This window comes from Gymnoscopelus braueri, assembly GCF_963280865.1.
Source record: "Gymnoscopelus braueri genome assembly, chromosome: 17".
NCBI classification, from domain to species: domain Eukaryota; kingdom Metazoa; phylum Chordata; class Actinopteri; order Myctophiformes; family Myctophidae; genus Gymnoscopelus; species Gymnoscopelus braueri.
The window spans coordinates 6,586,536-6,614,119 of record NC_137617.1 but is presented as its reverse complement, the minus strand read 5'-3'; the positions used below and the strand labels follow the sequence as shown (position 1 = coordinate 6,614,119).

At 40.0% G+C, this 27,584-nt stretch overlaps 1 protein-coding gene across 2 annotated transcripts in view; it reads left to right on the top strand.

The window, feature by feature from the left end:
- mapk8b (mitogen-activated protein kinase 8b) overlaps window positions 1-25,843 on the top strand; it is a 66,812-nt gene extending 40,969 nt beyond the window's left edge. Inside the window, exons 7-12 of one of the 2 annotated variants that reach the window (XM_080454310.1) lie at window positions 492-563; window positions 4,358-4,540; window positions 6,564-6,688; window positions 14,347-14,410; window positions 16,622-16,699; window positions 19,672-25,843. In XM_080454310.1, the coding sequence (XP_080310436.1) occupies window positions 492-563; window positions 4,358-4,540; window positions 6,564-6,688; window positions 14,347-14,410; window positions 16,622-16,699; window positions 19,672-19,877 (728 nt within the window). In that variant the 3' untranslated portion in view covers window positions 19,878-25,843. Of the gene's footprint in view, window positions 1-491; window positions 564-4,357; window positions 4,541-6,563; window positions 6,689-14,346; window positions 14,411-16,621; window positions 16,700-19,666 lie in introns of both variants that reach the window. The other variant, XM_080454311.1, reaches the window with a different exon arrangement.
- The last annotated feature ends 1,741 nt before the right edge of the window (window positions 25,844-27,584 follow it).

Sequence of the window (27,584 nt, the reverse complement as noted above, 5' to 3'; positions counted from 1 at the left end):
GTTTCCGCACTATAAGCCGCACCGTCAGTGCGCCTTATAGTGCGGATAATTGGAATTCAGCCAACTCCAAGCTGACACCCTTTTTATATATGCTGATTTACTTTCTGCATCCTCTCAGTATTGCTGTTGAAAGGTTTACGTCAACTTGTGTCCCCTTAATAAGCAATCTCTGCAAGCCTAAAAGTTACGTCGTTTTTTGGCTAAGCCTTGTGGGACATTGACCCGGGTTTGACATGTGAAAGACTGATTGCATGGCACTGCATGCCAGACTGTTTATCATTATCATTATTATTATTATGTTTAATCTTTTTGCCAGTCAAACGTACTGTTATCATCCTTCTCTGCATCGTCTGCTCCTCCCCTCTCGCTCCATTTGGTTGAATTGTTTATTTGTTTTCATTTATCCTTTGTTCCATTTGTTTTATTGGAGTTTTGTTTTGAGTCCTGCATGCTAATGTTTTCGGTGGTTGTTGTCATTTTCATTTTTTCAGTTGATGTCTGGTCTATTGGTTGCATCATGGCTGAAATGGTCCGGGGTAGTGTGTTGTTCCCCGGCACTGACCGTATCCTTAAGACCTGGGACCCCCCCCCAAAGCACCATCTGCTGTGTCCCGTCTCTCTCCACCCTGAGCCCTCATCGGACCTGATCATGTGTCATGTTCACAGGCACTTTTTTCCATTCCAACCAAACACTGGAGCAGCTGATTTTATGAATGAGTTCATGGCTGCAGCTGCCAATATTTTTTCCCCCGCGATTATTCTATGAACTACTTCAAATACGCGTCTAATAATCAAGAAGCGTGTTTTTTATGCATCAGCAAATTGATTAACCACATTATTTTATATATAAGTATTTATACTAACATTTACACTAAGCATTTATATAACCGTATCATGCAGAAATATTGAAAATAGCCGATCTACAAGCTCACAAAGTGTCGCGATGTGACACGTTGTGAACTTGTAGAATGGCTATTTTCACTAATTTAGAAATGTTTAGTAATATTCGGATCCGTTTCACCTCTATTATTAATCTATTATTTTGTTGAAATATTGATTATCAATATTATTTTATAATCAATTAAATTGATTAGTTTGATTCACTGTTCCACCTCTAAATGAGTTGTGTGCTCTGGTTGAAGCTGTGAATGAGTGAAATCGGTGTTTGGTTGAAATGAAGGCGTGCATGGACTGCACATAATGGGGCACCATTGTCTTAGTGTCTTGTTGTCTTCCAGACCTGTTAGTGTTGTGTTTATGTATTTATCTTTCTATGTTTCTTTTTTCTATGTGTGTGGGTGTTCATGAATTAGGGCTGCAACTACCCATCATTGTCTTAGTGTTTATTCTACGCATTACGTTTTTCATTCATCGAATAATGGAGAAGCAAATGACCATAGAATAGGCAAAATAAGCCTTTAGCTCACTTGTGAGCTTGCAGATCGACTATTTTAGCTATTTTGGAAAACCTTTGCTACCATATTTAAGAAAATGAAATTAAAAAAGGGATTGTGGAACAAGAAACAACCAAAATCACTTTATTGCCTTCAAATAGATAATTTTTTTGTATTATTGATTTAATCAATTAGTTTGATTAACTGTTACACCTCTAGTCTGGATGCGCAATTTGGGTAAAAATATGAGTTGCGCCCGGTCCATCCAAACCGGTTCCTACAGGTTTGTACCAAGAATTTGACAAAAAAAGGAATCTCAAAATCTCATATTTATTGCTAGAGCACTTTTTTATTGTGCATTAACCCCTTTCAATCCGGGACCCAAATGCTTGCTCTGCGATTTATTTATTTTAATCATGAAAATGTGTGCAAATCTTGATATATATTTAGTAAAGCAAACATGTGTAAACTATTTTGTTCCAAGGACCTCCAGAAACAAAGATTTGAGTTACAAATGTTCGCTTTAAAAAAATATATATTCAAAGATTTGCACGTATATTCAAGCATTTTTCAAAAATAGCAGATCTACAACCTCATAGCTCTATTTTTGAATAGCCCAAAGTATAAAATAATGGTTATAGCTCAAATCTAAAATGACACAGATGCGTTCCTAGTTTGAATGGGTTAACCCTCTAGCTGGTTCAAGGGAATCTTTTTAGAAACTGTTGTTTGTGCCAAAGAACAAATAATTTATATTCCATCTTCCTACTACAGTATGTACCAATATTCCACCCACGAGCGACAGCCATCACGTCACACTGCAGGTACTGTAACTATGCTATGGTATGGAAACCTCATACGTCCAAAACTGTTACTTTTCAGGATTCAAATTCCAAAACGGCCAAAGTAGCATATCGACAATCGCGGCGTGTTTCGATGTGACGCTGTAGTATGATCAAGTAGGGATTCACAAAAAGTTAACCCATTAAGACCGAGGCCGATTCTACAAATGTCTTCTAAATCCTAGCAGTTTTCAGTGAAAGCAGTGGTTCTCAAACTTTTTCATATCATGGACCCCCATCTCAAAATATTTTGTGCCAGGGACCCCCCAGAAGCAAAGATATGAGTTAAAAATGTTTGCTTTAAAAAAATTGATATATTCAAAGATATGCACACATTTGCACAATTAAAACAAAAAAACAGCTCTATACAAGCTCATAGCTTGCTGCACTATGAGGGCACCTAGGCTCCAATGTAGCCTGACTGGTTCGAGTCCCGTTCCTGACGATCTTTACTGCATGTCTCTCGCCATCTCTCGCTCCCTGTTTCCTGTCCATCTCCACTATACCTATACATAAAATCAGAAAAGCCCTAAAAAATGTCTTCTAACAAAATAAAAAATGTATCTAAAATGACACCGATGCGTTTTATTGGGTTAAAAGATGGAGATAAGAGGTTTCTGCTCGACAGCAACGATACACTCTTGTCCCAGAGAGTGTGTGTTTTTCATTGGCCTAGTTACACCACTGAACGATGGTGTTTTTACAGCATTGTTGTAGCAACTCCTGTAGCATTTCAGGACCAACAGCAGGTCAGCACTGGGTGTCACTGACAGCGCAGAATGACTGTTTTATTAGGATCGGATACACTTGGCCTGTAATCAGGCTATCACTACTCACAACTTGTATTTCCTAGTCCAGTATGTTCCCCAACATATTGCCACCACTGTACCTCCTTTATTATGAACCCAGTTTGCTTTCCTTTATCCATTTAGACAGGGAAAGCATCTGTGTCATTTTAGATTTATTTGGCTATTAAAAAATAGCATATCTACAAGCTCATAGTGCCACGCTATGAGCTTGTAGATCTGCATTTTTTTTATCCTGGATTTTTTTGCAAATCTTTGAATATACATGTTTTAAACTGAACATTTTTAACTCGATCTGTGCTTCTGGGGGTCCCTGGAACAACATATTTTGAGATGGGGGTCCACGGCCAAATGCATATCATTTTGGGAAAGTTGGAGCACCACTGGTATTGCAACATACTGTTAGGATTTGGAAAACAATTTTAGATACGTATTTGTAAATATATTTTTTTTAGATATGTAAATGTTTTGTTCCAGGGAAAGATTTGAGTTACCAATGTTCGCTTTAAAAATACATATATTCAAAGATGAGCTTTCAGCTCGATCCAAACCCCATTGACTTCCATTCATAAAAAACGTTAAAAAACACATGTGAAGAAATGTATACGTAAATAAATAGAAAATTTGGAGGTACTATGACGAACCATGTTATTTAAACCTAGTTGAAATGGCATGCTTTCTAAATTACATTCAGAAACATGAGAACAAATGACCACGGTCCGCATGGTCATCATATCTAGGTCAGTCACTAGGATCAGTCGAGCAGAAGGTGTCGGGAAGATGGGTGACGTCATAACGTCTTATGTGCATAAGGTACTGCAGAACCCGTTAAGATCTGGAACGCATCTGTGTCACTTTTTCATTTGAGCTAAAAAAGCATTATTTTACACTTTGGCTATTAAAAAATAGCAGATCTACAAGCTCATAGCACTCGGTGCCGCGCTACGAGCTTGTAGATCTGCTATTTTTGAAATATTGTGAAAATGTGTGCAAATCTTTGAATATATGTTATTTTAAAGCGAACATTTTTAACTCGAATCTTTGCTTCTGGGGTCCCTGGAACAAAACATTTTGAGATGGGGGTCGGCGGCTAAATACATATAAATTTGGGGGTCCTTGACACAAGTTTGAGGACCACTGATATATATTTTCAGAAAACTGTTGGGATTCAGAAGACATTTGTAGAATCGGCTTCAGGTCTTAATGGGTTAAAAAATATATATATATTAGATGTCCTCTAACATGCCCTGAAGTGTCCAGGTCGGTCTGTCCAGCGCAGAGCTCTCTTTTCCTTAACCCCATAACCCTGAACCAGACATAGACCAGTGGAACAAGGTGATCGAACAGCTGGGCACGCCGTCGCAGGAGTTCCTGATGAAGCTCAACCAATCGGTGAGGACCTACGTGGAGAACCGGCCGCGCTACGCCGGCTACAGCTTCGAGAAGCTCTTCCCCGACGTGCTGTTCCCCGCCGACTCTGAAAACAACAAGCTGAAAGGTCAGTGCTTAGCGAGCACGCGCACACACACACACGCACGCACGCACGCACGCACGCACGCACGCACGCACGCACGCACGCACGCACACACACAAATGTCCAGTGGTGGAAGAAGTATGATGTTTTACTTAAGTAAAGTGGTAGCAATACCACAATATAAAAATACTCTGTTACAGGTAAAACTCTGTTACAGGTAAAAGGCCTGTGTTCAAAATGTTACTTGGAGTAAAAGTACAACAGTATTGTCATCAAAATATACTTAAAGTACCAAAAGTAAAAGTCCTAAAAATGTTTGAAAATAGCCTATGTATGAAATAGGGCTAAAGTGGTTAATTTATGTTTTATAATATAATAATTTATATCTGCAAAGTAACTAAAGTGTTCAAATACTTGTAGTGGAGTAAAAGTACAATATTTGCCTCTGAGATGTAGTGGAGCCGAGAGCTGAAAGTAGGCCCAGAGTAGAGGTGCTAGGGTTCATGTGGTTAAAAGACATCATCAACTGCCTTTCATGATGGGATCGTGGTGTTCATTTGTAATCATGTTCCCAGGAAATAGACCTATCTGACAATCCAATACAAAGCTATTTATCAGAGGCGGATTGATGTGTAGAAGAAAAGAGGGGTGGAAAGGATAGAGAAATGGTGGATAGGTGAGGAAGGGAGGGAGGGAGGGAGGGAGGGAGGGAGGGAAAGAGTAATGTACAGGAAAGAATGAAAGGAAATTTGGATTGAGGAGAAAAGGATTTATGGGAGGAAAGAAAAAGGTTGAACGGAGGAAGGGAAAGAGCGACGGCATACGAACGGACTGGTGAAAGGAAGGAACGAGGGACGTGGACGGAGGGGAAAATGCAATGAGGCGAGAGGGATAGGAGAGAAAAGGACCAAATGATGGATGAAAGGAAAGGGAGAGGGGAGAAAGTTTGGCATTTTGATGGAAAGAGAGAGGGAGAGAGAGAGACCCTTAACCACTTGAACCCCAGTGCCCACTATTATATCCAGGGGGTAACATTAGCCAGAAATAGCCGATCTACAAGCTCACAACGCATCGCACTGAGCGAATGATCTTTGACTTGCATGCAGTGCAGCATGTATACGTAGACCACTGATTCTCAAAGTGGGGGAGTCCAGGCGGTCCATGGGTGTTGGGGGGGGCTTCCAGGGGGTCCCCAGCGAAATGTGAAACAGTTTAGACACTAAATAGCTGTGGTGTGATTAGCTAATAAAAAATAAACATCTGGACATATTTTCAGGTGGGGGTCCGTGGCCAAATACGGTACATAAAAATGCCCCCTTGCTGCCTAAAGCACTATACCCGCTCACATATCAATTTGGGGGTCTTTGACGTGAAAATGTTTGAGAACCACTGATGTAGACGATGCACATCAGAATTCAGACGGTTTGTTTACAAGTGAACATAGTTTAACTCTTTGCACACTTTGACAGTAGAATAGAATCCCCTGACCCCCACCCCTCCTTCCTCTGTACTATGCCTACCTTATGATTCTACTGAGCTTTATTCCAATACGTTTTGTATTATATTTTACATTACATTATATCAGTGGTTCTCAAACGTTTTTGATATATGTTTTTGTCCGCGGACCCCCATCTGAAAATGTTTTGTGCCAGGGACCCCCAGAAGAGAAGATTTATGTTAAACAATTAAACTATAATTCAAAATCTTCCAAACATTTTCGAGATTTTTCAAAAATTGCAGATCTGCAAGCTCATTCGTGCCGCGCTGTGAGCTTGTATATCAAACATATACATCGATAAAGTCATTGTGATTTTGCATTAACACATTTTTGCTGGGGACCCCCTGGAACCCCCCCAAGGACCCCTGGGGGAAATCACTGGTCTATATTCTATGTGTGTATGATGATAGTACAAAGAAGGACCACAATTATTTCGTGTTGTCCTCTTAGCATATCCTTTGACCGTGCTACCTGTACTGTTAATAAGCATGTGAATTAAGTATTCAATCAATCAATCACCTGACTGTTCTATCTGTGGTTGTGTTGCAGCGAGCCAGGCTCGTGACCTGCTATGCAAAATGCTGGTAATAGACGCGTCCAAGCGGATCTCAGTGGACGAGGCACTGCAGCACCCCTATATCAACGTGTGGTACGACCCTACTGAAGTGGAGGCGGTAAGACGGTCATGTACCACTGTGTGGGTCTGGGGGGGTGGTGGCTAATAGTGTGCTACAGGGATGCCTTAAAACTGCCATAAGTAGGTTTGCAATGGAATTCTTGCATTCATTGTTGGATAAATAAAGAAAATAAGGTATTGCCTTCGTAAGTTGCTTAATCATAAAACATTGTATTTGTGTAAATTACAGCAAAGACTCATTTGCCTTTTCTGAATTTTCCACACTTTTTTTTTGGTAAATAGTTTATAAAGAAAAAATAAACTAAAAATGGCAAAAACCCAAAATTCTGGGTTGAAATATTATATAAATCAAACATCCTATTGTAAAAAGGTTACAGGAAATCTGGTGAGGGAACCCATTCCGAACTCACTTCCAGCTTTTAGGACAACAAACTGTAGCACTCTATTGGCCTTTTGTAAGGGGTGTGTGCGTACGTGCGTGTGCGTGCGTGCGCGCACACTAGAGATGCGCGGATGGGTTTTTTTGTCACCCAAATCCGCGTTAACAAGTTCATTATCCATCCGCCATCCACCCGCGGTAATTATATCATCCTATTTATAGATCCGCACCAACCGCACCAAATAATTGTTATTTTCCTGACGTTAGTTTTCTTATAAACAATGTCACTCACCACTGTCGCGATGCAGTGACTGTATACAATCCACAACCATGGTAACTACAAGCGCACGTCTTCATTCAGTTCATTGAGTTACTTTCGCTTTCAACCACTTTGTTGCCATGTCGGCTTTTTATAAGCTTTTTATAAGCGACTTTTGTTTGGCACTTGTTGTGGGCTTGTTTTCATAGACCTGGCTGCTTATTTCTCTCGCAAGTTGTCGCAACCTGGCAACACTGGCCGGCTTCAAAGCAACATGTAGTGAGCGGCTATTTTGTGCCTGGTGTAAAATGACGTAATATTAAAATACTACAAACGCACACAGTGAAATGTAGTGCTTTTTAAAAGCTATTGTAGGTCTATAGATTGATATCATTAATTTAATTCCCGCATTATTTCACCCGCGGTTTATCCAATATTAATTAATCATTATATTTGATTGACCCAAATCCACCCAAACTGCGGTTAACTGCGGCAACCGCGGCTAAAACCGCGATCCGCGCATCTCTAGCGCACACGTATGCATGCCTGATTTGTGGATGCACAGTATGAATGCGTGCACGTGAGGTGAACAAGTGTGCACACACACCTGCTTCCATGCATAACATGTTGTCCCATACATGTCGGTGTGTGTTGTCCTGCAATGTGCGTGTTCTCAGGCATCTCACACAGTGACACACTCACACAGTGACGCACTCGCACAGACATTGTGTCATCGCTGCCTAATGAAGCTACAAAACTGTCAATTGCCCCAAATGAATTAAAACAGGGAGCATTTTGGAGGAAACAAGCCAGGAGAACTATAGCAGCGAGAGTGGAGCTCATGGCTCATGGAGCAGGTGTTGTGGACCTTAACACCAGCTGACACCCTGACCCCAGGAGGCTTCCGGGAGGAAAACATGGCATCATGCATGGAAGGGCAGAGGATTGAGTGCAGTGTAGGGCTGCAACTGTCCATTATTTTCTTAGCGATCATTCTATCAATTACTTTTTTTTTCTGTGTGGAGTTTGCATGTTCTCCCCGTGTCCTCTAGGGTAGGTACCCTCACAAAAAAACATGCAGTAATCCTGGTCTCTATACTGCCTCCCCCTGGTCAGCCGTGGCACCTGATGGAGGGGAAAGGAACCGGTTGGAATAACGTGTTCCTTCCACACGCTACGTCCTACCGGGGAAACCCCCCCCCCCCCCCCTGTCAGGTGATAAGAAGCGGCTTGCTAGCTCATGCATTGAAGGAGGCATGAGCTCAGTTCTGGGCTCTCCCCAGGCTGACAGAGGGACAGGATTACAGTTTAGGCAATTGACACCGGGTGAAAAAAATACTTTTGTGATTAATTGAATAACCAAGAAGATAAAATAATCAACGAAGCAATGCAAAAAAACAAACTGAAGCCCTGTTTTATATTTTGCCATACTATCGTGCGTGGAAAGAAATAGAAAATAGCTGGATTATGAGCTTTTTTTTGTTGTTGCTATTTTCACAATGTTCTGCCATCTACTGTATAATGGCAAAAACTAAACTAAATAACAAAAGGAAATTGCTTTCCCCAAAATGGATTATTAAAATGAATTAGATTAGTTCGATGAACTGTTGCAGTACTGTTGCAGTACTCCTCTCGGGCCCTATCTTGCCTTACCCCTTGTGCCTAAACTTTATAGACATATTTTACTATTTTGGAGAAAAAGAAATTAAGATATTGAAAATAGCCGATCTACATCGACACGTTGTGAGCTTGTAGATTGGATGTTTTTTAACCCATTAAGACCAGGAATGCATCTGTGTCATTTTAGAGTTTAGCTATAGCCATTATTTCATACTTTGGCTGTTCAAAAATATTTTTTTTTTTTCAAAATCATGAACATTTGTGCAAATCTTTGACTACCGGTATATATATTTCTTGAAACGGCATTTTTAACTCAAATCTTTGCTTCTGGGGGTCCCTGGAACAACATATTTTGAGATGGGGTTCTGCGACCAAATACATATAATTTTTAGGGTCCTTGACATGAAAATGTTTGAGCACCACTGATTTAGCAACTTTTTGTTGAACATTTTTAGGATTTAGGATTTTTTTAATCAGCCTCTGGTCTTAACCCTTTAACACATTAACCCTTTAACACATTGACTGCCAATCACGTAGATCTACGCGAACCGATTTAAAGCCGCCACGTGCCAATTGCGTAGATCTACGTTTTTTTTTTTTTTTTTTTATTTCCAATTTCACCCAAAGACCAAGGAGATATGATTAGTTGAAGATCTAGACTCCTATCCACTTCCTTGTTAACTTAAAAAGTCTGTATTTCGGCTCCTGAGTACTTTTTTTTTTCCAATGAAAAACTCTGGCACTGGCTAAAAAAATGTGAAATAATTCTGGCAGTCAATGTGTTAAGACCTGGAACGCATCTGTGTCATTTTAGAATTCTTTGGCTATTCAAAAATAGAAGATATACAAGCTCATTGCCGCGCTATGAGCTTGTAGATCAATTTTGTTTTTAAATCGTCAAAAAATATCTTTTTTTTTTAATCTTTTCAAAAAAATGTTTTTAGAAAACTTTTTTATAATCGGCCTCAGGTCTTAAAGGGCAAGACCACTTTGGTAGAGGTTTGGGTTGTGTAGTTACCTTGCCATGATGTAACTCCAAAGGTGGACAAGAAATCAAAAATAATTGCTCCATTGATTAGAAATTGATAATTCAAAATGTGCTCCTCATTGACTTACATTGTACAGTGAAACAGCTCTCAAAGTCACTTTTTTAGCACATAAACGAACACAAACAAAGCTGATTCAGACCATATAGAACATCACCAAACCCAGTACTGTTTGTTTTTTTTATAAAAATTTCAACTTCCTGTTGATTTTACTATTTGAAGATCCGTATCCGGATCCAGAGATCCAGTCCGGGTTTTCTTTTTAATAAAACTAGCAAAATCAACAGGAGGTTAACATTTTTATTAAAAAAATAAACAGTACTGGGTTTGGTGATGTTCTATATTGTCTGAATCAACTTTGTTTGTGTTCGTTTATGTGCTAAAAGAGTGACTTTGAGAGCTGTTTTACCGTACAATGTAAGTCAATGGGGAGCATATTTTGAATTATCAATACAACCCACACCTCTACCAAAGTGGTCTTGCCCTTTAACTCATTCAGTGCCATTGACGTCGCCGACGTCACGTTTTTATAAGCCCAGGGTGCCAATGACGTCGCCGAAGTCATGATATATATATATATATATTTTTTTTTGTTCAGAACCCAAGATATCATGATTTGAAGATTTGCTGCTCCATTCACTTCTTGTTTAACATCTTACTGAAAAAGGCTGTATCTCGCTTCCTAAGCACTTTTTTTTTACAATGTATTTTTGGCTCTGGCACTCAGAGCCAAACTGCCAGAAATAAGTCAGGCACTGAATGAGTTAATGGGTTAATGGGTTAAAATAGAGGGATTTGCCTATAAAGTTTCGGCATAAGGGTTAAGGGGTCTCCTCCCCCTCCCTCCACAGAGCTGACAGTCTGGCCTTGAGAATTGCAGATTTGTGCTGGGAGCTCAACCCCGGCTGTGTGCAGACGCATTAAATCTCCGTCTCGGGCGGAGGGAGGGAGGACAGCTCTTATCTCATGCATTGATTTAGTTCTCGGCGCTGTGAGATTTTAGTTCTCTGATGCTGTGAATGCAAATGTTGTGGCTTTGAGGTGTTTGTCAGAAGAGGCGCTCGCGCGTGTGTGTGTGTGTGCGTGTGTGTGTGTGTGAGAAAGACGCTAGTCTGTAACTGTCAGGCCACCAGTGTAATCCACTGTGTGTCAAAGCGTGCGTCAGTATAAGTCACTGAGGCTGTATTTCGTTGCAGTCGGGTGTAATCCTTTTTAATGGAGTAGTTCACCCAAAAAAATACTTATTTTCTATCAATTACACGCTCCATGAAGCATTGAATTCATGGAGATTGTTTTGTCAATACAATTGATCATCAAATAATTTGATGACCAGCGGTCTCTCCGGTAGGAGACATTAGCATCTTTCCGCCGGTCATCAAATTATTGTCTTAGGAATGCGACAAAAACAAAAAAATCTCCATGAATACAATGCTTCATAGGGTGTGCAATTGATAGAAAACAAGTCCTTTTTTAGGTGAACTAATCCTTTAAGTCCAAAAAAATGTTATTTTAAAAACTAGCCAATTTACAAGCTCACAACGCCTCATATCGCGAGGCGTTGTGAGCTTGTAGATCGGCTATTTTCACTACTTTTTTACTGCAGTCTTGAATGCTGAAGTAAGGCATTCATTTACGAAAAAACATAAAAAATGAAATATGGAAGATACAAGGTTGCTCCCCGACAGCAGTGATTTATTTACTCAGTTAAAGTCCTGTAAATGTGAGACACAACCCAAAAGATCACAGGTCGGATCCCCTCAGTGTGTGTGTGTGTTCCTTGGCCATTTTGACAAGTTCCATGGCTTAAAGCAGTGGTTCTCAAACAGTTTCATGTCAAGGACCCCTAAATTTAAATGTATTTGGCCGTGGACCCACTCCCCAGCCATGGTTTTGTGAAGAGAAATGTTCAGAATTGTTTAGTTTTTCCAATATCTTTCAAAACCTTTCACAAATATCTACAAGCTCACAACGTGTATTACAGTATGAGCTTGTTGATCACCTATTTTTGAGTGGTTAAACTAACATTTTGATGCTATATGAACTAATTTAGCTGGGGACCCCTGGGAACTCCTTAAAGGGGTCCCCGGACCCCACTTTGAGAACCACTGGCTTAAAGAGCAGCAGCTTAGTAGCCCATTTGACAAAAATAGCCAGTCTGCAAGCACACAACATGTCGTGTTTGCGGCACGTTCTGAGCTTGTAGATCGGCACATTTTTGCCAAATGTTTCCCCCAGAATAGGGATGCTGGGGTTCAAGTGGTTAAATGTCAAGTATGATGTTATCTTCAATCTGTCCTATAATGGAAATGGATTTTCTCTCGAGTTTTCCTCGTGACATATTGTATCTTAGGGTGAAATAATTTACATATTTACGTACCGTAATATGACATCAATGTAAGGTGTGATAAAGTAACAAAGTAATTCAGGGGTAACATGGATGAAAAAGTTATTTACGGGGGTGCCCTGAGCCAAAAAGAAAGTTTGAGAAGCAGTGCCTTAGGGCAGTAATTCTCAAACGTTTTCATGCCAAGGACCCCCAAATTGACATATATTTGGTCGCAGACCCCCATCTGAAAAGGTTTTGTGCCAGGGACCCCCAGAAGAGAAGATTTGTGTTAAAAAATTCATTCAAAATGATTCAAAATATTTCAAACACTTTAGATTTTTAAAAACATTTTCAAAAATAGCAGATCTACAAGCTCGCAGCGCGGCACGAAGTGACGTGCTGTGAGCTTGTAGATCTGCTATTTTTGAAAGGCCAACATATACATTATAAAGTGGTTAAAATGATTGTGATGCTGTATTAACACATTTTGCTGGGGACCCCCTGGACCCCACTTTTAGAACCAATGGGGCACAGAAACAGGAAAAAAAAGCAGAGAATGGCCAATCTGAAAGAAAAGAAAATCCTCTTTGTTTTCGGTTTGGCTCCTCCCCTTTCTTAGTCCACTTCCTCCCGGGTGCTTCTGTGTTTATTCCTGCTATCAACAGCACTACATGTTTAGGGCAGTGGTGCTGACAGATTATTATGCTGTTTAGCCCGATCTGTTTTGAGAGATTAGAGCATAATGCTAACGTGTGTGTGTGTGTTCTCGCATTAATCCAGTGGAGAGATAAGAGTGCGTAGCAGTGGATCCACAACAGAAGCGCCTCTGTTGTGTTTATTTACCCATCTGTGTTGTCGTGATTGAAAGGGTCGCTTCTCGCCGCTAATTGAGAGCATCTGCCGCCCGGGAAGCCTCAGCTTTAACCCATTCAATCCGGGTCGATGTAATGTCATTTTAGATTTATTTTGGCTATTCAAAAATAGCAGATCTACAAGCTCATAGCGCGGCACTCGGTGCCGCGCTATGAGCTTGTAGATCTGCTATTTTTTGAAATAAATCGTGAAAATGTGTGCATATCTTTGAATATATGTTTTTAATGCGAAAATGTTTTACTCAAATCTTTGCTTCTGGGGGATTCTACAAATGTCTTTTAAATCCTAACAGTTCTTTTGGAGAAAAAAAATTTATGTTGCTATAATATCAGTGGTTCTCAAAGTTTTTTCATGTCAAGGACCCCCAAAATGATATATGTATTTGGCCGTGGACCCCCAACTCAAAATATTTTTGTTCCAGGGACCCCCCAGAAGCAAAGATTTGAGTTACAAATGTTTGCTTTAAAAAAATATGTACATGCAAAGATTTGCACTCATTTTCAAGATTTAAAAAAAAATGCAGATCTACAAGCTCAAGCTTTATGAGCTTGTAGATCTGCTATTCTTGAATTGCCAAAGAAATCTAAAATGACACAGATGCTTTCTCGGTCTTAAAGGGTTAAGATTGAGTGTGAACTCGGCGAGCCGATACGTCAATGCCAACCCCCCCCCCCCCCCTCGGGAACACTCAGACACTATGTCATTGGTGCACAGCTGTGGGTTCTCAAACGTTGTCATTTCAAGGACCTCCAGCTGGGTATACTGTATATATCATTGCTGTCTGGCAGAAACCTCACATCTCCATATTCTAACTTGTTATGTTTTTTCGTAATTTAACGCCCTACTTGATCATACTCTACAGCGCCAGGATCGAAAATTAATCTAGAATATATGAAAGTTTCACTTCTTTTTTAAATGATATTAAAAAAGAAAACGACGTTTTCCCAAAAATAATTCAGACGATCCTGTATATTAGGCCACAGACCCCCATAACTCTGAGGGTGTATGAATGGAACCAAATGGACCTGTAAGGGTCCATTTGGTTCCATTCGTACACTCTCAGAAGTTACAGACCCATAAATACAAATGTGAAAAGGATAGGACATTTGTTGTTGTACTGCCTACAGTAGAGATCTGTGGATGTTCTCTGTGTTTATAATGTTTCACGTGTATTCATCTCTTTTCTTTTCAGCCTCCACCCAAGATCACAGACAAACAGTTGGATGAGAGGGAGCACACAGTGGAAGAGTGGAAAGGTACAATGGAAGCTTCTCTCTTTCTCTCCTCTCCTCTCTCAGATATAGTTGTTCTTTGATGTTCTGACAGAAGTACTTAGCTGTGCAGTATGTTGCATAAGGCTGCACAGCCTGTAGCACATTTCAGCTTCAAATCTAAAACTGTCAGAAGAGCATGATCATAACTTGACTCTAAAAAAGCTGGCACACAACGTTCTGTTTTTTATACCGTTTGCAAAACCTTAAATGCAGTGGTGTAAAAAGTAACTAAGTGCAGTTACTCAAGTACTGTACTTAAGTACAATTTGAGGTATTTTTTTTTTACTTTACTGGAGTATTTCCAGTTGTCAATACTTTTACTTCTACTCCACTACATCTCAGAGGCAAATATTGTACTTTTACTCCAATGTAATTATTTGAAAACTTTAGTTGCTTTGCGGATATAAATTATTACATTATAAAACAAACATTAACCACTTCAGCCCTATTTTATACCATAGGCTATTTGAAAATAGCCGATTTACAAGCTCACAACGCGTCGCGAGCTTGTAAATCGGCTATTTTCAAACATTTTGTACTTTTACTTTTGGTACTTTAAAAGTTTAAGTATATTTTGATGCCAATACTTTTGTACTTTTACTCAAGTAACATTTTGAACACAGGCCTTTTACTTAAAGGTAACAGACTATTTTTATATTGTGGTACCACTGCTTAAATGTGCACTCCCAGGCCCACGTATTTACACTGTAAATGCATGGTGTGACATCATAATTATCTAATCTAACGTTATTCTGAAATCTGCAATCCAAGACACCAGACCTGAAATGAACAGTACAAGCCACCATGCTCAACCTGAAAGGCGTAATCTCCGATTATGAATCTGAACCGTGTAATCCAAAACTATAATCCACAAGACTACACACCTGAAACGCTTAATCCCAGATGACACGACCGGAATGCATAACAGAAGATTATGACGGTATAAATGTAAACTTTGACTTGTCTAAAATGAGATTTAACAGATGAAACTGACAAGAAGGTATAATTACAAAAAAAGGAAAAAATGAATCTTCCTTTGTTACTCTGACCGTGTACAAATGTAACCAAATGGACCCCTAATGGTTCCTTCACTACATATTGTCGCTTGTACCTTGTATGTTTCAAGTTTTTTGTTTTGTTTCGTAAATTAATGCCCCACTTCGTCGTACAAGAGTGTCACGCAAAAATAGCAGATCTACAAGCTCACAATGCGCCTCGCGACACATTGTGAGCTTATAGATCGTCTATTTTCGCTACTTTTGTGCGACAATGTAATATAATGAAGAATTAGGGCGTTCATTTACAAATACAAAAGTAAAATGGACGTTTTCTGCCCGACAGCTATGTTATACTCATTATAAGATGTCTACTTTCAGGAGTAATAGGCTCTATGCACAACAGCCATATTGGAAAGTAATTGGGCCTCATCCTTACTTCCTTCACAGGTGTAACCAATGATTCTAATGAAGGCTCTGTTTAGTGTAGCACAGTGGTTCTCAAACCTTTTAATTTCAAGGACTCTTATAATATAACTCTGAGAGTCTACAAATGGAACCAAATGGACCCTTACGGGTCCATTTGGTTCCATTTGTACACTCTCAGAGTTACACACCCGTAAGGGGTCCATTTGGAACCCCCACATGGAACCATGAGTGTCCCTGGACCACACTTTGAGACCCACTGGTGTAGCAGAGTGTTTCCAGTGAGCCGACATGCACAATATCATCACCACCCTGACTCTGTTTGATCAGAATGGAACTTCATTAGTATCATTGGTAACACCTGTAAAGGAAGTAAAGAAGAGGCCAAATTTATTTTCAATATGTGTGCAGTGCATAGAGCCTATTGATTTTTGCACAAGAGCCAGTCACGACGCATCTGATTTTGGTTCATCATGGTAAAAACACCCGCATGCACATTGATGTCAGAGTGCTTTGATATGCTTTTTGATATTGAGCTGGTGTTATGAACCTTCCTGTCAAACGAATGGAACTGTAGCTCAGTGTGCTGACGGTGATCATGACACGTGCAGCATGTCTCTGGTTCTGAGTGCAACACCTGAGGTTTTTAGAACATCAAGTCTACATACATGTTCTGCATTTGTTCTACTCTTTTCCCTCCCATTTCTCTCTTTGTCTTGTCATGACGTGTGTGTGTGTGTGTGTGTGTGTGTGTGCTCGTTCTTCGTTCCAGAGTTGATACACAAAGAGGTATTTGACTGGGAGGAGAGAACAAAGAATGGTGTGATCAGAGGACAGCCACCTTCTTTAGGTTAGTGGACTTTGTTCTTTGTGTGTTTGTTTTGTCTGTTTTGAGAGAGCTACAGTGTTTGAACAAGAGCACTTGGACAACCTATTTTGGGAAGATTTTCAACATCTGAAACATGTTCAAAATGATTCTACACATTTTCTAAACTAGCAACAATAGCAGATCTGCTAGTTCACAACGTGTTGCATCGTGACCCGTTGTTTGATGTAGATCTGCTATTTTCACGATTTTGTCGTAATTATGTTAAATTATATAGGGGTTAAAGTCATTGACGTAATACTCTGCTGTACCAGCCACCGTCTCTCCAATAACCTTATGTCAATTCTGGGCTCTGGTCCACAGAAGGGAATTGGAAAGGTGTTTTCAAATCAACATTCTCAGGTGATTCCGGTGTCTAACTTTTTTCAAGTGCACCGTCGTGCTAGCTCTTCTGTATGAACAAAAAGAGGGGGCAGAGGATTCTACTCTGATTCTATCAAGGTGTTCAAGGAGTTAAACTATGTACTATTTTTGTATCATTGTATTATTTTGTATTGTTCTTATTGAACTTTTAATCCTTGTTATTTAATGACCTCTTCCATGAAGGACAAGATTACAAATAAGCCTTCCTTTCCTTGCACAGCAACTTGTTTTCTTTGAAATTGGATTGTTTTTATTACCTTTTTTATAACAATGTTGCTAAATAAACTAAACTAAACTATACACTTTTTTAGGACAGGAATTCTTTTTAATTCTTTTGGGTAGGGAATCTTTAATTGCTTTTGGTAAGGCATTCCACATTTTGGTGGTAGCATAGCAGAATGCATTTTTTACCCATGTTTGAGCCGATGTGTCGTCGACCTTCTGGGTTTGGCGGGGCGCCTGGGGGAGCAGAGATGGGAGAGATGGGACCGGTTCCTTTATTCCGGGCCTGCAGGGCTCCCGCTGGATTTCTGACCATTACCGTCTGTCCCCGCAGTGGTTTCAATTCATCCCGTCTGCGGTATTTCGCTTGACTCGCCCACTCTCCTGCCCGCAGCTAAGTTTAAGCACCGTCCGCTCCCGAAAGAATTTGATTGGGACTCAAATACCAACAGAGAGACAGCATGAGAGCGCAGTGGGGGGGCAGGATTTGACCGTTTCAGCACCATAGACAGAGACACAGTAGGCTAGGGGCGTTCTGCTGATCAGTATTGTTAAATAGATGCCTTTTTTATATTTTCCGTCTTTCAAAATTGCGTTCTCCTCTCCCTGGGAGTCAATTAAGTACATACTGCCCAGTCAGAAGCTTACTCTGTTTTCTGATGTCTTGTTTTTTTGATAGTGCACACTTTTACTGAGGTATCTAGAGAGCACAAGTGTGATGTGTGTGTTGTTTTAATTATGTTATTATTTAAGGTCACAGTCATCCAGAGATGGTGTTTATTCATACACTTCTCTAGCCTGGTTCCAGACGAATCTGCCTTTGCAAAATTGCATCGCACTTTAGCCCTCGGCAGATTAGGTCTGGCCCCCCTCCATAGAGATTCCATTTCTCTCCCTCCGCAGTTGTGCGGAACCAACCAGGGCCCAGTATCCAAATGTGGGCGGGCTTATCACCTTATTTGGAGCAATGACGTACAAGGAAGCACTGCTCTGATTGGTTTAGGTCTAACCAATAGAGTCCGTTTGGATCTTTTTGTAACCGCCCCTTGGAAAAAAATCTATCGTTGATAGGGACCAGACTAATATCCACGCAGTGTGTCGTGTGATATTGTCTGGCCACGCGAGGCTAACACTTCTCCACTCGGCTCTCTTTGACTTCAATGCATCCCATCAATCTTTGGGCTCCAGTTTGCCTCCCAGTGGTTATTCTGGTTATTGTGAACATACAACAAACCCAATCTGATCACTTTAAAATGTGGACAGTCAGTCCTAAAGATCAGATCTTACAATGTTACGTCCAATTTTGTCTGCAATTTTTTATTTTTTTCATCACGCATGAGTTCTCTCGAGTCCTGATTGGATGAAATTGGTATCGCAACCTCAAAATGTATTTTCTGTTACTAAGATAGTTGGAGGGACAGACAGACCCCTGTCACTGAAAAAAGACTCTATAGCAATCTGATTTTAACATTAAAATATCACTTACACACTGAGTGTCCAGGGCTGATGACAGGTGTGTGACAGGTGTGTGTGCGTGTGTGTGTGTGTGTGTTATAAGCATGCATAGCGTGTTGACAATTTAGTTTAGGCATTTAGCAGACGCTCTTATCCAGAGTGACTTAAATGAAGCAAGGTAAACGCATACATCAAATGCAGATAGACGGTGTAGTGTCTCAGTAAACTTGGATCCCAGGTAAACCAAGAACCTAGCATCAGTCTAAACAATATACTATCAAAATAATAATCTGTGCATTGATACTATAGGATACCAGGTAAACAAGGAACCTAGTATAGCATCTATATAGCATAGTTAGCTCTGGTCCATAGCCTAGAAGGAGTTCTCCTTAAGGCTATGGGACTTTCGAGCCTTTGCGCTCGCACCACAGGCTGCATAGCCTCTCGTATGCAGTCAAAATAAAAAAAATACTCTTTCGCTACTCACCAAAACAAAGACGGTTTTATGGAGTTGAAAGCCAACTCTACTAAGTGGGAACACTCTGAGCCCCCCAACTCACGGCTAAAATACACTTTGTGGCCAAAATATTTCACCGGAAGGAAACAATTTTTTTGTTACTCCGCTGAGCCCTCTACAGTTCTTGTCAATAGAAAAATTCCATTGACCGGATCCTTCTAAGGCTATGGACCAGAGCTATAGCATAGTAAAACTAGCATCTGTCTAAATACAATTCTATCTAAATTACATTTTAACCATTGCATAAGTCTGTATGGTCATCAAAACTAGGTCAAGTGCTGCCTATGGGCATCAGGTGTGTGTGTGTGTGTGTGAGATGAGCGTGCGTAGCGTCCAACACTGACGACAGGTGTGTGTGTGTGTGTTCCTCATAGCACAGGTGCAGCAGTGAGCAGCAGCCCCCACCAGCAGCATCAGCACCACCATCCCTCCTCCAGCTCCTCCTCAGCCTCCGGCGGCAACGCCGCCGCCGCCTCCTCCTCCTCTTCCTCCTCCACCAACCCCGCCCACAGCAGCTCTGACACCACCGCCGTCACCACGGCGACCCCCTCCACCGTCGCCACGGTGACCAGCTGCTGCAGATGATGACGATCGATCGCCGACCCCCCCAGTGGTCTGTCTGGTCAGGGGGCTAGGCCATGCCCCCCCCCCCCTCCGACCCTGCCCACCAACCTGCTTGGATTACAATGCCCCCCCCCCCCTCACCAACACTGGCCCCTCCCCCTCAGTCTTTAGCCCCTCCTCCTCGCGTTCCTCTCTGCTTGTCTTGGGTAATAGTAGTGTTTTAGCTGTTTGATAAATGTTAGTTTTTCTTTGGTTTTTATCAAGATTTTTTTTTTTGTCATTTTTTTTCCCTCCTTTTTCTTGTTGAATCTTGGCTGTAATTTATTGTTGTATCTTTTTTTTTTCTTGTTTTTTTTTACTTATCGAGATGAGAACTTTTACGGTTTCACTACATTGCGGTTTTGCAATTAACCGACGGTGAGGATTTAAAAGGAGATATATGTCAAAATCGTTTAATGTGATCTATATTTTTTGATCTATTTTTTTTTCTCTTTTAAAGATCATTCATTTCATTTTTTTTAAAGCTACTGCTATTACAACTTTGCCATATAAATGTAGATTGAGTTTGTACAGATTTTATGGTAAATATATTTTTGTTTCTTCAAAAATGAGTTTGCAGTGAGCCATTTGAAACATAATTTAATTGACAAACTTGTATGATGTTAGTACTCCCCTCGTATGAATATGTCCTTATACCTAAGTGTGTCTCACACCAAATGGATGTGTTTTTGGTCCCAGACAAACGGGTCCATTTGTTTTGAACTGAGACGGTATAGATTTATTTGTATAAAAAGGAAAACGCTTTCTTCACGTCAGTCACTACTAATACTACTTTCCTTGTAAAAAGTCATGATTAATGAAAGCTTTATAATTTCCTTGCTGTCGGGCAGAAACCTATTATCTCCATATTCTAACTTTTTTGTGTGTTTTGTTTTGGTAAATGAATGCCCCACTTGATCATACTACAGGGTCACACTAAAGTATCTAAAGTAGCTTATCCACATTGTAGATCTGCTACTTTCAATATTTTATTTAAATCCTGGACATATGAGGTTTCCACCCGACAGACGATTTGCTCTTTCTTTTTTTCTCTTTCCTGTTTAGTTTTAGTCTTAAGATTATTGACCTGGAAATGCTGTTTGAATTTCATTGCTCACTGCTCTTCCTGTGATGAGAATCTCACCTAGTTTTTTCTTGATTTCTTCTCTCTTGCGTTTGGTTTTCCCTGTAAGCTATGTGGATTGAAATGGCACGGTTAGATGGGGGACGTTAACACAGAGTTCTTTTTCGATTTAGTTAGTTAAGTGCTTGATGAACTGCGTCTGGTCTGCAACCAGCTGTGGGTGACATTTGTTGCTTTGATCGCAGCCTGGAGACCCACTGCAGTGGATGCTTTGCCATAGCTTCGCTGTCGGTGGAAATATTGCATGTCCAAAACCCGTAAATGTTCATGAAATGAAAAAAAAAGAAACTGTTCTAATGGATTAATGAGATTTAGTCACAAGCTCTAATACCTTTCATTGGTTAACTATTGTTCATCCTGGCATCTCTATTTTGGGCCATGTAATTATAAACAAACTTTTTTCGTCATTAGCAAAAGAGAGCTGAACTACAAGCTCGCAACGCATCGAAAGTGTAAGCTAGGGGTTAAATGTTTGTGAAAACCCACAGAGACGTAAAGTGACCAATAACATTATTCTATTAAACGACAATAACTGCTAAATATAGAGATGGAAGGTTTCCACCCCGACAGCGACAATATGCTTTCTTTGTCGGTCCTTTAGGCTTGCTTTGACGGTCAAGGTGTCCTTTGATGGTGGACGACTGGGGAATGTGTCATTGTGCTTTGAGAGTTTTTAGGAGATGTTGAATTGTGTTGAGGCTGTAAAAAGCCAAGGCGAGGTATACAGTAAGTAGAAAGTGTTTGAGTAAAGTAGGGAGTCGTGATATCGAGAATGCTTGTGAAAGTGATTTGTTTTTCTTTTTGGGAGGGATAGAAATCGTGCAGCCGAGATCAGTGATGAAAATGCTGAAGATTTCTGCTTACTTCCACGACATCCTGCTATTAGGAACTCGACAGATGTATTTTTGTGAATTTTATGCCAGCTTTCAGTATGCCTAAATCTATTCAAAACGTTCTAGGCGATCTGAGGAAATTGTCCATGCCCCTTCCTGCCTAAAAGCAACTGGCCCTTACTCGTTGAGAACTGCAACAGAATTAGTGTAAATCCCTAATGTGACGTTAAGGGATCTCAACAGTATAACAAAGGAATTTCTACTGTATGCAATAAGGGAGTCCTTCTGGATTGTTTTAGATGTTTGCCTCTTAAGGAAAAGTGCCTGTTGTTCGTCCATCTTTCATTCCTGACTAGTAGAAAGAAGAGTGTTCATTTAGTTTTGAGGATTTGTATTAAGTCTGGATGAAGTAAAAAAAGAAAAACCAAAACAAGCAACAGCAGTTTCCATGTCAAAGTCAATCACATAAAAAGGCGGTTGTTCTCACAAATATATTATGTATATTTTTCTACTGTTTTTGGTTTTGACCCCAAAAGTTGGAGACGGTAGTTTTTTGCAGGGTACGGTGATGTCAAGGTGTGTAACTGGAGATACTTCAGCACGCGTTTGAGTCCTTTAAGCCGAATGGGCAGATTCAGCAGGGTTCTTCATCAAAGTAAAAAGGAGAAAAAAGTGTTCCTGTGCAGCGACAGTAACTTGGTTTGTAGCTTTCTCGCAGCTTTACTTTGCATATAATTTAAATGCGATGATTGTAGGAGAAGGGGATCAGAATGTTCCTCTTTTTCTTTTTAAACTCATACTTCTCAAATATATCAAACCAAACTGCATGAATGAAAACGTTAGCTGCTTTATTGTTGATACTGTGGTAGGAAGAAAGGGAGGTGAGTCAGAATGTATAATGACCAGTAGTGTGTCAATAGGCTCTATGCACAGCAGCCATTTTGGAGAGAAATTGGGCCTCTTCTTACTTCCTTCACAGGTGTTACCAATGATACTAATGAAGGCTATGTTCCATTCTGGTCAAACAGAGTCAGAGTGTTGATATTGTGCATTTTGTCTCACTGGAAACACTGCTACACCAGTGGGTCTCAAAGTGTGGTCCAGGGACCCTCATGGTTCCTTGAGGGGGTTCCAAATGGCCCCTTAAAAGGTGTGTAACTCTGAGAGTTATGGGGGTCCTTGAAATTAAAAGTTTGAGAACCACTGTGCTGCATGAAATGGAACAGAGCCTTCATTAGTATCATTGGTAAAACCTGTGAAGGAAGTAAGGAAGAGGCCCAATTTCTTTACAATATGGCTGCTGCGCATAGAGTCTATAGCAGCATGCAGGGTAACCAGCACTGTGCTTGGACTGTCTCAAAAACACGTAACGTAACACTATCGATGTCTTAGAACCCGAAGAAAAGTCTGTTCCTTTGGGCAATTCAGCCGGCCGTAGGTCTAGTTCTGTGTTGTACTTCACTGTGGTATATAGTTAAGCAACTGTGTATTGCCAAACTTGAATTACTGACGGGCGTTGGCTTTGCGTTTTGTAGACAGGTCCTCAGGGATAGAACTGAGCATTTCTTGTGCCACCTTGTTGTATGGGGTGGTGACTGAGTCTGTTTAGAGGCAACGTGCCAGTCATATTTCTGGGCTTTCCTTGCTAGAGCGAGGGTAGCGGCCTCTCGTTGGAGGCCGGCCGGGGAAATTCCCTTTAGGGCTGGTAGGTAGAATGAGGGTGGGCTTGAGGCAACCAGTTATGATCCGGAGAGCTACTACAATGCAATGCAACATGTTGTGAGCTTGTAGAAGAGTTTTGACCATTTTTAACAACACAAATCTCTTACCGGGTTCCCTGGCACAAAATATTTTCAGATGTGGGGGGTCCACGGCTAAATAGATATCAATTTGGGGGTCCTTGACATGAACATGTTTGAGAACCAACCACTGCAGTAAAGAATTGCCTTTAGTAGTAGATGGAGGATTGATAGAGAAGATGAAGTCCAATAAAAGGGGATTTGTTCAGTAGCTGGTATTTGTGTGGTAAAACAGGTTAAATACAGGACTGACTGAGGCCAGGAGATGCTCACTTGGAATCCAGCTCCACTCCATTTTGTGATTTGGCCAGAAACCTTGCATGTCCAAAACCCCTTCATTTCTTTACAAGAAATGCAATGTAGTTATTATTTAGACACAAGCCTTTCGAACTATTTCGTTATGAGCTTGTATATCGACTACTTTTGCACGAGGAAGTATAAAATAGGGCATTCAAGAAAAAAAACCAAAACATTTAATCAGGAGATACAAGGTTTCTGCCCGACATTGACAATATTTAATATAATTAAATTAGTTTACTCCATAAGCTGTTCCCAAATGAGGCATGTTTGTGGGCAGGATCACAACCATTCAACAGGCCAGTTAGCCTAGAAAGTTGCTCACGTAATTTCCCGTCATGTTGCCCCTCAGTGTTGATGGTGTGACATAATTGCTTAAATCATAACTCAAAAATGAAAATTACTTAGACATTGTTTTTAAGTGCTCTTAATTTTCTTTAGCCCAACATTTTAGCCATTGGAGTTATATATTTTGCTGTTGCTTTTCTTTTTTTCCTTTAATTGTTATTACCGCATCTCTCAAAAAAACCTTTAATCATGATTTAAAGTAGGCTTTGATGAACTACCTCAGGCTAAATTTCTACCAGTTCTTGGAAATACTTAGTTGCCCGCAGAATTAGCTATGGAAGGCGTGTGAATAACAGATTCCATTATTTATTTATTTGAAAGTGTACTATTGTCAATTTGAGCAAACTTCTAGTTTTGTACATTATGTAAACTTCACCTAGAAGAGAAAGAATTGTTCTATGTATTTTTTTCCTTTTCTTTTTTTTCTTTTCTTTCATTATTATTTTTTTTACAGTTAATGTGCAATACCTTCGGCAAATCGTGCTAGTAGTTAGTGATGGGCCTAGCCTTGTTAGCTGTCTCCTGAAGGTAAAGAAATGTTTGGTACTGTCAATCCATGTTTTTTCCCCCCTTTTTTTAATGAGCAAGATCTTTTTTTTTTTTTTTTTTTTCCTGTGACTTGTTTATAGTCATAAATAATGTTATGTAATCAGCCTTTCCTGCCAATCAAATCTGCAGCCAGAGGTGGATACAGAGACCGGGGGAGTTCTTTGTATCCCTCGCGGATAAAAGGGCTGTTTCACTTTAAAACACTTATGGCTTCATTTTAACATCTAGTCGGGCTTGTGTGTGCAGCCCAGACAGTTTTTATGTTTCTTGATTCAATATTTAGATAAGTGATATTCATTAGCTACCTTCCTATATACATTAAGCCCATTCAACTTCAAATCCCAGTTTAACCATGTTAGGCTCATTGAAAACACACATCCCTGCTTCTAGTGACTGACATTGTCCTTCTAATGCGTGAGGGGGCCGTGTTTTTTCAATAACTTTTTTCCATTTATTTAATTTTTCATTTTCTAATTAATTTATTTACAAGAAAAGGAGGGGAAAAGTTTGAGTTTGAAATTCAATGGGTTTATATACTGTAAGAGGGGGCGTGTCTGATAAAATGAAAATCTAATATCTAAATATTGAATCATATGGGGTGCACTGCACACAGAAGCCCAAAAATGACCCAGAAGTGTTTTAAAGTGAAATAACCCTTTAAGTTTTGATTGGCTGTCGTGGTAAGGCCAAATAATGTTAATAAACAAACAAATGAAAAAGAGAAAAAAAAAGGTAAAGTAAATGCCTAAAAACAACAAACTGGTTATATGTATGGTGCTGGTTTGAAATGTTTGCTAGTGAAATCCAGCCATGCAAAGTAGTTTTAAGAATTTCTGGCTCCGTGCATCGACGCACACAAACCGCAGCCAACCAAGAAGTGCACTACTAGAATACCTGCACTGGGATCGAATGATGCCAACTCCTGAATAAAATAAAAACACAAAAACATGTACTGCAAATAAAAGAAATACAATTTGATTCTCGACTGTTTGCCGCCTTCTGTTGCTGAGGAGCATCGAGTCACCGCACACTGCAAACAAAAGCTTTTCTACAATTCTGTTTAACAATAACATTAACCCATTAAAACTGGGAAAGCATCTGCGTCATTTTAGATTTTAGCGTTGTCTATTAAAAGTAGCAGATATGCAAGCTTGCAGCGTGTCACTTCGTGCTGCACTGCGAGCTTGTACATCTGCTATTTTTGAACATTTTTGAAAAATCTTAAGTTTAACACAAATCTCTCCTGGGAGGGTCCCTGGCACAAAACATTGCACTTCCACCATGGACAGACAGCTAAAACAACTCACTCACATTAAATTAACAAAAGTAATATTGTTTTGTCATTACATGATTCACTTGAGCTGAGCCCTGATTTAATCAGATCTACATTCTGCTTACTCCACATGATATTAGACTAAAAAGTCTAATATCGAGGCCTGTTTCAATTGAAACGGGTGAAACATAGCAAAGGCCGCCACTGAGTATAGGTAGTACAGTCAAAGGTTATGCTGAAGTAGTTATGGAGACATATTTAGCCTTATAAGAATGCTTTAATGTTACTTTAATATTTATGTTGACGTAGCCTGGCTCTAAGAAGTGATTAGTTTTTCCAGCAATTGATAGTTCTACAGACACTAAAATATTGTCTGTAAACTCCCAGCAGCATTGACTGTGTATAGTGATTACAGTAAGCTGAAGATAATAACCAACCAAAAAAATCTGTTTCTGTGAAAAGCTCCCCAAAATAAGCAGATATGGTTTGCTACTTAGAGATATTATCTGATTGCTTTTTGGATTGGATTATGCATTTTGATTGAATATTCCAGACACCCAACTTAAAAAATAAATGCATGCAAATAACAGTGGTAGATAATATTTAGCCTCAAAGGAATTGGAATTGCTCAGTTGTATAAAAGGAACACAAAAAAATAGGAGAGCAAACTAACTTTTTGGAAAATGTATACATTTAAACTTTTGAATACTTGAAATAGGGCTTAAGTGGTTCATTCTTAATGCACTTTTCCCCTTCCATGTAGTGGAGTCTAAAGCACAATATTTGTCTTTGAAATGTAGTGGAGTGGAAGTCATTCAAGTATCCAAAATGTACTAAAGTAAGTAAATGTACTTCATTGCTGTAACTGTCTGTCACTGAAAATACAATTATAAATGTCCAAGGAGGTAAATAGTCACACTCAACTCCTGTGCTCCTGTGCAGTCTTCTAATAAGACCCATTTCATCCTGTGGGGGAAATTCAGTTTTCAGTGAAGTGTCTTGCTCAGGGACACCCTGACACATTTCTGGGGCCGGGTATCGAAGCTGTGACATTCTGCTTACCAGGCCGGTCCTCTACCCATTCAGCTATGGCTGCCCCTTCGAAGATTGTCATGTCAACGACTCCCAAATTGATGCAAATTTGGCAGCGGGCCAGAAAATATTTTGTGCCAGGGGCCCCATGAGAAAGATTAGTATGTAAAACTTTTATAACAAGTATTTCACATTTGTCAAGATGTTGGCGACACCAGGAATCAAATATGACCCTCCGCTTCCCAGGCAGACTGTTAACCCAGTGAGCCACTGTGCTTAGTATTTTTTTTCAAAGCCAAATAAATAATGACAAAAAAGCCAGAGGCTTGTTTGTTTCCATTGTGGTTCATAAACATTCAAACATCTAGACAAGCAACAGACAACAACAAACCGTTTCTATTGTTGCTTGTTGTT